Raw genomic sequence first — 12122 nt, forward strand, 5'->3', positions numbered from 1 at the left:
CAAACAGGATGAAGAGGGAAAAAATGACTTGATCATCTCAATTGATGCAGAAGAATTATTTTTACAAAATTCAACACCTATTCATGATATTAAAAAAAAAAAAAACTTAACAAAGTAGAAATAGAAGGAAACTAACTCAACGTAATAAAGGCCACATATGAAAAGCCCACAGCTAACATTATACTTAATGATCAAAAGCTAAATGCTTTACCTCTAAGATCAGAAACAAGACAAGGGCCTTCACCACTTCTGTTCAACATAATACTAGAAGTCCAAGCCAGAGCAATTAGTCAAGAAAAAAAAAAGGCATTTAAATTGAAAAGAACAAAGTAAAATTATCTCTGTTCACAGATAAAAGGATTTTATATGTTGTAAATCCTAAAGATTCCAAACCCAAAAATGTTTAATAAAATTCAGCAAAGTTGAAGGATATAAAAATCAACATACGAGAATTAGCTGTGTTTCTATAAATTAACAAGGAAGAGTATGAAAAGGAAATCTTTAAAACAATTCAATTTACAATAGCATCAAAAATAATAAAATATCTAGAAATAAATTGAACCAAGGAGGCAAAAGACTTGTGGCCTGAAAGCTATAACAATTTGCTGAAAGAAATTAAAGATACCAATAATGTAAAGGTACCCCGTGGTCATGATTGGAAGAATTAATATTGTTAAGATGTCAATACTACTCAAAGGAATCTATAGATTTAATGTAATTTCTGTCAAATTCCAAACAGCATGTTTTTTTTTTCTAGAAATAGAAAAATCCATCCTTAAATTTACATGGAATCCGGAGGACTCTGAGTAGCCAAGACAATCTTGAAGAACACAGCTGAAGGTCTCACACTTCCTGATTTTGAAACATCACACAGCTACAGTAATCAAGACAGTGTGCCACTGGCATAAAGACAGACATAGGCACTAATGGAGCAGCATAGACAGCCCAGAGGCACACTCTCGTAAAGAGAGCTAGGTGATTTCTGACAAGAGTGCCAAGACCATTCAATGGGGAAAGAACAGTCTTTTCAACGGACTGTGCTGGAAAATGTGAATAGCCGCACGCAAAAGAATGGAGTGGGGCCCTTATCTTACACCACATACAAAAATTACCTAAAAATGCATGAAGTGTAAGCCCTAAAAATGTAAGACCTAAAACTATAAAACACTTAGAAGAAAAAATAGGAGGAAAACCTCAAACACTGGATTCGGGAATAATTTCTTGGATATGACACCAAAAGCACAGGAAACAAAACAAAAACTAGATAATCTGATCATCAAAATTAAAAATGTCTATGCATCAGAGGACACAATCAACAGAGAGAAAAAGCAACATATGAAATGGGAGAAAATACTTACACATCATATCTTATAAGGGGTTAATATCCAGAATACATAAAGAACTCCTACAACTTAACAATTAAAATATATATTTTTTATTTAAAAATTGGCAAAGGATTTGAATAGGCATTTCTCCAAAGATATACAAATGGCCAGCAAACCATTTGTTTATTCAAATATGAAAAAAAAATGCTCAACAGCACTAATCATTAAGGAAGTGCAAATAAAAACCATAATGAGATGCCACCTCACATTCATTAGGATGGCTATTGTTAAATACACACACACACAGACACAAGTATACCTCAGAAATATTGCGTGTTCAGTATCAGATCACCACAACAAAGCAAGTCACATGAATTTTTTTATTTTCCAGTGCACATAAAAGTGATTTTATATTAAACTATTATCTATGAAGTATGCAATAGCATTATGTTTATACATATAAATTTATATACACCTGAAACTAACACAACTGTATACCTGAAACTAACAGCATTGTCAATTAACTATACTTCAATTTTTTTAAATCATAGTTTTTAAAAAATTGACCATTACATGAACACTGGAGTTCTGATCTGACTGAAGATCAATTTCCTGGGTTAAACACAAAAAGTAAGAAAATATTAAGATATCCCCTGTAGACAAAAGTTACAAATTAAACCACTTAAAGCAATAACTTTCCAGTAGAAAAGCCCTAAGGAGATGATGTGGAGCCCAGGAGAACTGGGCCCAGCCAGACCCAAGGTAATTACTGCACATTTGTCTTTAACAATGCCCACTGGGTACTGCTCTCTGGAGGCCAAGAGTAGCTCGGCAAATAATCTGAGTGTGAGGCCCACACATCTCTTTGAAGCCCAAGAATCAGGGAATGAAGCCTCCTTGCTCACCGTGCCTTCCAGGCACAGATGTACTCCTCACCCTGCTTTCCATGGGGCTCAGGGTTGTGTCTCTGGCTTTAGGTTGCTTCTGAGCTGTCTGTCCCTCCTTAAGGAAGAGAAGCAAGTCAGGAAGAGGCTCATTCCTCAGGTTGGGTTGGCAGAAATTAGAACAACTGGACAGGTCAGTGCCAATGTGGGCACAAGAGGAGAAACTCCTCTCTCAGTGCTCCAAAATGTATAAGCCCAAAGACATCTCTTCCACTTCTCAAAGATAAGCAGGACAGGAGACCTGTAGGATGCCTTGGAAACCATCTAGGAATCCAACCCCATCTCTTTACAGAGAAGCAATCAGAGTACAGAATTTCTAAAACCACACAGGATTCGATTCCTAGACATCCTCACTCAGCACCTTCCCTGATTCCCGATTGTGGAGGCCTGTCTATTAATTCCATCTGTTTCTAAAGCTTATCCTTGACAGAGACATCTGAAAACATTTGCTGGCGTTAAGACAGGCTCAGGAGCAGAGCAGGATAACCTATTTCACATCACATTGAATGTAGGCAACTTAGCAAGGAAGAAACTAGTAGAAATTAAACCTCAAACCATTCCTATAACCCTCTAAATTAACATCTTATTTTTGCTGGCAGATGTACAAATATTCTGACATAGATGTTATCTGTATGTACATGCTATCTTATGTTCTGCTTTCAAAGTCTGTATCATAGACAAATATCCAGAAATGAACACATGCTTCCACTTTTAATATCTGTATAATATTCCACTGCATTGATAAATCATAGCTGCAAAGCTATTCTCTTATTGGGCATTTGATTGTCTTAACCTTTTTTTTTAAATATAGGAATGTTTCAACAAATATCTGAACAAATTACCTTCTTTTTCCATAGGATTTGTTTCCTGCTATATAGTTCCAAATGTAAAATGCCTACATTTACTACATTTACTTAGTTTGTGTAAACCTCTATAAGACAGATAATAGTACCAATCTATAGTTTGGGGTACAATTTAAAAGCTAAAATTTAAGTAGTTAGTACAGTGCCTGCTCTATAGTATATATTTATTATTAATTTATTACTACTAATAATATATCTATATACTTACTTGGAAAGCATGATCACCTAAATATACCTAAACTTTTCCATTAAAACCTATTTGTATCATATATATATCTTTACTTTATCCATTACAACTTTCTTTGAGCAAATATTTTATTTTTCAAGTTGAATTAAAAACCTAAAATATCAATTTTATCATTGGTGGGAATGAAATCACCTTTTTCATTGCGGGTTTTTTTTTTTGGTGTGTTTTATTTTTAAGACTTTAGTTATGAAATGATATGCAAAAAAGTTATGTTTTTAATCTTTTTTTCTTCTAAAATAACCAATACCAGCATTTCTAGTGAAATATTACATAAGGAATGATAACAGAGAACATTCATATCTTGTTCTTTTGAGGGAAAAGGTTTAAGTCTTCCATAAACAAGATGTTGAACAGGCAGTTTACATATTAAGACAAACACTCCTAATGTTTTCAGAGTTTTAATCTATAAAGCAATGATAATGATAAATACTTTATTGAAGTCTAATTACATTATTTTGATATTTGGTTCATGATGAATTAGGTTAATGGATTTCCTTGAGTTTAATAGTTAACTCAATGTGTCATTTTCGTAATTCTCAGATATTTTATTTGGGGTATTTATATCTATGAACAAAAAATTAAGGACTTCCCTGTAGCTCAAATGGTAAAGAATCTGCCTGCAATGAAGGAGATCAGGGTTCGATCCCCGAGTTGGGAAGATCCTCTGGAGAAGGGAATGGCAATCCACTCTAATATTCTTGCCTGGAGAATCCCATGGACAGAGGAGCCTGGTGGGCTACAATCCATGGGGCCGCAAAGAGTCGGACACGACTGAGCAACTAACACATGAACAAAATTGGTCTAAAATATTTCTTTCATTGTCATTATTTATCTTGAATTTAAAATACTTGCCTCTAAAAGTGAACTGAATAATAATAACGATAATAGTAATAGCCAGGTTAACTGCTTACATGTACAGTGCACTATTCTCAACAAATTATAGGTATTTTCTCATTTAATCCTCACAATAACCTCTTTTAGCAAATATTTCAGATTATTAACATGCTACAATTTTCTCTATTTTTAAATTTTTTACTACTGAATTAATTATTGGTGCTTAGAAGATTTTGAAGACACTGGAATCAGGTGCCCCCTTAGAAACTATTTAATAACTTTATGTTTCTTTCTCTATTAGCCTCATATTCATGTTCTCTAATTCATTTTGCACCTTTGGGGATATTTCAAACATATGTAAGTAGCCTTCTATTGTTTATTTGACAAGTTGTATTAGCCCACAGTTGCAAAGGACGCGGCAAGAACTTTGAGTTTTAAACGAGATGAGGAGCCACTGGAGGACTTTGAGCAGAGGAGTAACATCTGACTTATATTTCTTACCATTCACCCCCGATGCCATGTAGAAACAGACTGCTGAGGATCGGATGAAGATAGAAACAGTGAGCCTGGTTAAGAGACTACTGAATAAACTGGATTGAAAAAAAAGACAGTTTGGGAATAAACTGGATTGAAAAAAAAGACAGTTTGGGCCACAAAGGCAGCAGTGGTCACAGAAAAAAAGTGGTCCCACCTGGTTACAGTTCAAAGGTAGAGATGACAATATACTCTACGGGATGAGGACAGTAACTGATTACTTAATAAGAGGAGTTAAGGATGGTACTAAGGTTTTGGCTTGAGCAGTTAGAAGAATAAGATGCAACCGAGGAAGCAGCAGTTTTGAGGAGAAGATCAGCAACACGGTTTTAGACAAGTCAAGTCTGAGACACCTGACAGATCTAAATGAATATGGAATGCAAGAAGTTGAACCTAAGTAAGTTCAAGAGGAAAATCCCAAACTGGAGAGAAATCTGGCTGGTATGTAAAGCTTTGGGGCTAATGAGACCACAGATTGAAGGAGGCCAGCTGGAGGCCAGAAAAGGAGGAGCAAGTGCGCAGCCAGTGAGGGAGGAGGGATGCCCAGATGAAACTGCTTCAAAGCCAAGTGAAAAACGTGCTTCCCAGAGGAGGACGTGACCAACAGTGCCAGCTCCAGCTTGTTGGGTCTCAGGAGACAGAGCCTGAGAGCTAACCACAGACGGAGCGATGGCGGCCTTGACAAGAGACACTTCAGGGATTGGTGGGGAGGCCTTGGATGGGGGCTTTGCGAGAGAACAGGAAGGGGGAACTGGAGAATGAGTACTGATCACATTCTGAGAACTTTTGTGGAAAAGGATGGATAGAGAAATGAGTTGATGGCTGGGGGGGAATGTGAGGTCAGCATGGATTTTCAAACTGGGGGATGTCTGCAGGAATGGTCCAGAAGCAACGAGGGGAAGGGAGGAATCTTTTCTGTTTTGAGTTAGACTTTTTGAGTTTTGGTATTCTTAAAATGACTCCCCTGGTGGCCCAGTGGTAAAGAACCCGCCTGCCAATGCAGGGGATGTGGGTTTGGTCCCTGGGTTGGGAAGATCCCCTGGAGCAGGAAATGGCAACCCACTCCAGTAGTCTTTTCCAGTACTCTGGAAAAGTCTCATGGACTGAGGAGTCTAGTGGACTACACAGTCCACAGGGTCACAGAAGAGTCGGACACACTTAGCGACTAAACAGCGAAAACAATTCTTAAAATAGGAGCACTTGGAAAGACCATGTTCCCAACCAGTGGGAAACAGTAACAGGAAAATGTTCTTCTCCCATATCTCTTGGGCAGTGGGAGGATGGGAAGGAAAAGACAGGATGGAGACTCCTTGGTTTGAAAAGAATGTTAGTCAGGAAAGGACAGAGCATTGGTCCCTGCGCCACAGCTCCCGTTCACACTCAAGCGTGTCTTGGCACCTCTGTTGCAGCTATATGAACAAGCCGCCTCTTCCCAGTACAGACGACCTTCTTTCCCATGTCCCTATTCTGTCCATCCTGCCCCACACTCCCTTCTCCTGTCCCCGGGCTGGCCACTGCAGGATTCCCTGATCCACTGACAAGAATGCTCCAAGTTTAAGGTTACCCGGTAGCACTTCTTCAGTCTTTTTGAGAAAATCAAAGCACTAATTTGAAATCAGACTGACCTGGAATCAAATCCTGATGTCTTTGGGGGAAATTACTCAAGCCCTCTCAGTCTCAGTTTACTCATCTGTAAAATAAGAATAATAATGCCTCCTTTATACACATTGTGAGGATTAAATACATGCACCTACATACATGCCTAGTCCTGTGTATGACACACAGTAGGTGCTCAATAAGTGTCAGCTCCCTAGCCTAAGGGCTGTCACCTTTCCATTTGACTAGAAGCTTCTTGGGAGCAAGAACAATGTCCTTCATTGTTTTCACATTGTTCACATTACCCAGTAAAGAGCTGTTTTAATCAGCACTGGTCAAATGAAGATCTAAACCATATTAAATACATGCTTCCTTTCACTTTTACTTTTCACTGAACAGATTTTTCTCTTAGCCTCTTAGGCCTCTATGTTATGGCTGTCCTTTACCAAAGATTCTTGCCTGTGGGTTGTCAAATACTTGAATCCTTAAAAAAAAATGCATCAGTAAAATATTACTTCCAAAGGAGCCATTTCTTTTCTATACTAAGGCATAACGCTCAACACAGGCCAAGAATCTGTGGGCTGGGTCCTGCGCGAGCTGAAATCTCCATCCTCGCTGGATGCTGCCCAGTGGAGCGGGGAAGCCCCTTTGCTCCAACAAAATGGTGGCACAGAAAAAGCCTCCCAAGACCGTGAGCCCCTTTTCATTCCCTGCCCAGGTCCCAGGTGGGCCATACCCATTCCCATAGCTTTTCCAGACTGATTTCCCCTGTCAGCTATTCATCCCCAAGCAGCGCAGTAACTCCGGTTGCTTCTTTCCCACCCTCCCTCTTTAGGCCGTACCTTCTATAGGACACAAATCCCAACTATGTCTTGTGAAGCACTGAAAATTCATTTGTAACTAATGAAACTTCAGCTATGCTTGCAAAGAACTCCAACTCTGAGTTGCTGCCCTGCTGCCCACTCTGTTACTTTGGGCAACATCACACTCGCAGTTCCTCTTTGTTATCTGCAGGGGCGGCTCTCACCCTCCAGAGGCGAGGCCCTTCCTGGGTCAGCCCTGACAGAAGGGCGGGCTGAGCTGTCTCAGTCAGCAGGCTCTTCTGTCCAGGCGTGCCCTGGCCAACTCCATCCCCAGCATCATCACCAGGACCAAGGAGGCCCAGAGCCAGTGATGAGTGGCAGCCAGGGCACCCGAGTCCTGGGCTCCATGTGGGTGGAGGAGCAAGGGAAGATAAACTACTGGTGGGGAAGAAGGTTTATGGGGAAGGAGAATGTTTACAAATATCCTGAAGTTCCATGTATGTGCCATTGCGGTTCTAGAATTCTGTATAGAAAGGGCCTTCAGGTGGCAAACCTATTGGGATTAGGAGGAAATTACATTTCTATAGCTCTTTACTTAATACTGAGACATCATCACAACAAAGAACTAGAGTATGATGGAAATTTGGGGGGCTAACACACCTAAAGTATCCCCATTGTTGTTGCCACCACACAAGGCTTCTTCTTGGAGAGATGGCATATGGAGCTTTGTGGGGCTCAAGGTCAGTAGCGTTTTGGTGGCAAAATAATTAAAACCCTGACTTTGTGATCTGCCGGGGCCATAGGACTTCCTGGTTGAAGCTTCTCCTTTGATGGGTAGACAGCCTTCTTTTAGGTTTCTACCAGATGAACACAAAGATGTGAGCTGAGGGGGTGTGTGGGGGAAGGAGGGAGACACCACCATCCTCTAAAGCCCACGCCTGGTCTGGATCTCCCAGCAGGACCAGTTGACCATGGCGACGGGAAACCGCACGAGCACCTCCCAGTTCATCCTCCTCGGTCTCTCCAGCCAACCCGAGAAGCAGGAGCTGATCTTTGGGCTCTTCCTTCTCATGTACCTGGTTGGGGCAGCCGGGAACCTGCTCATCATTCTGGCTATTGGCTCAGACTCCCATCTCCACACTCCCATGTACTTCTTTCTCAGCAACCTCTCCCTGGTGGATTTCTGCTTCATCTCCACCACAGTCCCCAAGATGCTCACGAACATCCAGACACAGACCCGGTCCATTTCCTACAGTGGCTGCCTAGCCCAGATCTACTTCTGCATTTTGCTTGCGAACATGGACAACTTCCTCCTGATGGCCATGGCTTACGACCGCTACGTGGCGATCTGCCGGCCCCTGCACTACTCCACGACGATGAGTTTAGCAGCCTGTGCCCTGATGCTTGGGAGCGCCTGGCTCCTTGCCAATTTCCACTCCCTGCTGCACACCCTCCTCATGGCCTGGCTGGACTTCTGTGCCAGCAACGTCATCCCTTACTTCTTCTGTGACCTCATTCCCCTGCTTCAGCTCTCCTGCTCCAACACCCTGCCCAATCAACTCATGATTCTGCTGGTGGGGGGCCTGATCGTCCTCATCCCCTTCCTCAGCATCCTCATCTCCTACGTCCACATTGTGTCTGCTGTGCTCAAGGTCCCATCTGCCCGGGGAAAACAGAAGGCCTTCTCTACCTGTGGCTCCCACCTTGCTGTGGTCATCCTCTTCTATGGGACCATCACAGGGGTCTACCTGAGTCCCTCACCCTCCCACTCAGCTGACAAGGATTCACTAGCTTCAGTAATGTACATGGTGGTCACCCCCACGCTGAATCCCTTTATCTACTGCCTGAGGAATAAGGACATGCAGGGAGCTCTGCGGAAACTGGTCGGTGTGAAGGTTGCATTCCATGGGCTATGATAGCAGAGCTCCCCTTCGGGGCCTCTGTGCTGGAAAGAGGATGAACCCCAGGGACAGGCTCAACACACAGAAGGCGGGAGGAGCAGACCTCACTGTCCTGTGTTGTCACTGTGGCCAGCAAAGCCTTTCACTGCTCCATAAGTAATCTGCAGGTCCAAAATATCTTGACCCCTGTGCTGACTGCCTAGACTACCAAGAGGGGAATAAACTCTCCCATAAAGACAAAACCATATAAACAGGTATAAAGTAGCTCTATCTGCAGACCTTCTGGAGAGGGTTCATGTGAGAACGGTGAGTTCATAGGAGTCTATGACCTGTGCTGGTGGGCTTCCCTGGTGGCTCAGTCAGTAAGGAATCTGCCAGTGATGTGGAAAATCCAAGTTCAATCCCTGGGTTGGGAAGATCCCCTGAAGAAGGGAATGGCAACCCACTCCCAGTTTTCTTGTCTGGAGAATCTTATAGACTATAACCCTCCTCTGCTGGAGGGTTACAGTCCATGGGGTCGCAAAGAACCGGACACAACTGAGTGACTCACTCACACACACACACACACACACACACACACACACACACAACCTGTGCTGACAGCCTGTGCCAAGGAGATGCCCTTTGAGAGCCCCCATGCACCCCTACAGAGGCTCAGATCTTTAATCCTCAACCATCCCAGCTTCCAAACTCCTCTGCTGGACCCCCCACTTCCCAACAACCACCCCCACACTCTGGGCTGAACCTGGCTTTGGAGACAGGCTTCAGTCTGTCCACTCTCAGGCTAGGTCCTGCTGGCTGGAGCTCCATAGCTCTACCTACTTGTATTGGGAATGCCTAGAGTGACTGTCTCAGCTGAACACCTATGAAGGCCCTATACTGTCCTACTTATGTGCTTTCTTGTCTCTTAGGAAAGAGAGGAGGCTGGACTTAGAGTTGGTTCTCTGGGTGTGAAGCATGTAAAAGGAAGGGGCCAAGATAATCCTTCTGAAGATGCTTCTCTACAAGCTGAACTGGACAAAGAGACAAAGGGAAAAAGCCTCATGTAATTAGTTCATGGCTGAAGAAGGTGTATATGGCTTTCTGTCCAGTAGGATAATATCCTAGGCTGCGACGGGTGTGGCAGAGCTGGGGAGAGCATTACACGGAAAGTAATCACAACTGGCATCTGGTCCTGGGCCCTCTGATTACCAGCTATTTGACTCTGGTTCATCTGACAAGCATCATTCCAGCCAACACACCATGCTCTTTTTGTCCCTCCTCATTCTTCTCCAGCTGCCATTTGCCCATTTCTATCCACCAAAATTCCAGTTGTCCCTCAAGGCTCAGATAAAATACCATGCCCTTCATGAAGCCACCTCAAGTCTCCCCAGTCAAAAGGAAACTTTTTTCTCCTCTGAATCGCAATATAATTTGAATTCTACTACAGCTTCTTTCATGCTCTGTTTTGCATACTTCAACTTCGCAGGGCTCACCTCAACTCTACTACAAACAGAATTGTTGAAGTCTTGTTTTCTTAAATCTCAACGTTTTAAATTGACAGCAGATATGCAGAAAGAACACTTATGGCCTTTCTCCCCATGATTTTGCCTTAACCAATACATTTCCCCAACCCCAGACAAGGAAAAAGTTAGCAACCTGGTTGGCCAGAGTCCAAGGAGTTCACTGGTGCATATTTTATGAGGGGCAGTGTGCCCTTATGGGTCATCATTTAGGGGTGAAGCTCCCTTCCTCCCAGCCTGGCCCCTTGATTAGTCCTCTTCTATCCGTGTCTGGCTGGAGTCCTCACTTGGGTCCAGTCACCTCTTCCTCCCTCCCTCCCTCTCCCTGCCCCCAACACCATGACTGAGCACATAGGTCCTTAATTCTGATCTGGGGCTGAGTGGGAAAGCAAAGTAGGCCAAAGCTACTTCCCAGCTCACCTTTAACCACTGAGCCCACGACAGAGGTTACTGGGTATAACTCACATACCAACAGTTGAACTTTGGCTCAAAGTTTGCTATTGTTCCTTGAACAGTTTCCATGGGATCCTGAGCCTTAGGAGTTGGGATGATTGGATTTCAGCTTCCTGGGTCTCTGATCATAGAACCACAATAACGGCAACAAAATCTCACCATCACTTTGTGACATCATGAAAAGCTGACGTCAGCATGGAGAAGAGGTCTTCGTGTGCATTGCTATAATGGTGAATAATACAATGGTTTGGTCTCAAAGTTAAAAAAAAAAAAAAAAGGAATAAGAAAAAGATTTTAAAAGGGGGTAGGCAGTGAATACCTTTGAAAGACCTTAAACTGACCTTGCTCATCAGTGGGCCGTGAGGATGCTTCCTGCCCTGAGGCCTCTCCTTGTCACCTTGTCAGCCTGGCTCACGTCCTGGCCAGGAGGCTGCTTGCTGAGGGGGAAATGGGAAGGAACCACCTGCACACAGGTCAACTATAAGATGTTCAGAAGCTCAGCCACCCTTACAGACTTGGTAGCATAAACCCAATCCTGTGAAGATACCAGAATGTCCGTTTATATTTTTAAAATAAAATATTTAAGGGGAAAAAAAAGAGCTGTTATCTACATTTTTAAAAGTGTTATGAGGGAAAGTGGAAGCATCTCCAAGAATAATTAGAATAAAAAATATCTCTTACATCATTTTCCAAGTCATACAACACTCCCTCTGCTCACAGTGGGTGCCTTCCCCACACCAGGGGCCACAGGTACTGCATCTGTTCAACAAAGGTAATTTGAGCTCAAGGGAAATTATGTCCCAGATACCTTATCCCAGAGAGGTACCAGCAAACAAAGTTTCCTCTTTCTTGCAGCAGCTGATGTTCCAGGGATTAGGGAGGCAGAAAAAAAATTAAGAAGAAAAGCATTCAACATGCCACAGTTGTGAGCGCTGTAAGAAAAATAAACGCGGTTCAGGCACCAGACGTTAACCAGAAGTGCTCCTGTGGGCAGGCTGTGCTTCAGTTACTGTTGTTTCATAACCAACAACCCCAATTCAGTGGCTTAAAATACTCATTTATTTGTTCTCTCATATTTCTGGTGGTGACTGGGCCCTCAGAATAATGTACAGATAGGGTT

At 42.8% G+C, this 12122-nt stretch overlaps 2 protein-coding genes across 3 annotated transcripts in view; one reads left to right on the forward strand and one right to left on the reverse strand.

Annotated features, from left to right (window-relative positions):
* Positions 1–6448, reverse strand: part of LOC133238934 (cytochrome P450 3A24) — an 85598-nt gene extending 79150 nt beyond the window's left edge. The window contains exon 1 of the mRNA XM_061402597.1: positions 6373–6448. The gene's annotated coding sequence lies outside the window, so the exon portion shown is untranslated. The remainder of the gene's footprint in view (positions 1–6372) is intronic.
* A 708-nt stretch (positions 6449–7156) lies between these two features.
* Positions 7157–11593, forward strand: LOC133238941 (putative olfactory receptor 1F12P). 2 transcript variants are annotated; one of them, XR_009733687.1, is made up of 2 exons: positions 7157–7886; positions 9959–11593. XR_009733687.1 is itself a non-coding variant. In XM_061402611.1 (2 exons), the coding sequence occupies exon 1, from the start codon at positions 8118–8120 to the stop codon at positions 9060–9062; it is 945 nt and encodes a 314-aa protein (XP_061258595.1). In that variant the 5' UTR covers positions 8016–8117; the 3' UTR covers positions 9063–9353; positions 9959–11593. The 2 variants fall into 2 exon arrangements, 1 of the variants encoding a protein (XP_061258595.1); XM_061402611.1 differs by lacking the exon at positions 7157–7886 and adding an exon at positions 8016–9353.
* The last annotated feature ends 529 nt before the right edge of the window (positions 11594–12122 follow it).

The sequence above is a fragment of the Bos javanicus genome, chromosome 25 (assembly GCF_032452875.1).
Source record: "Bos javanicus breed banteng chromosome 25, ARS-OSU_banteng_1.0, whole genome shotgun sequence".
Taxonomy (NCBI): domain Eukaryota; kingdom Metazoa; phylum Chordata; class Mammalia; order Artiodactyla; family Bovidae; genus Bos; species Bos javanicus.

What these genes read in the sequence shown, in the direction of transcription:
- LOC133238941 (XM_061402611.1), top strand. Translation starts at nt 8,118, where the DNA reads ATGGCGACGGGAAACCGCACGAGCACCTCCCAGTTCATCCTCCTCGGT.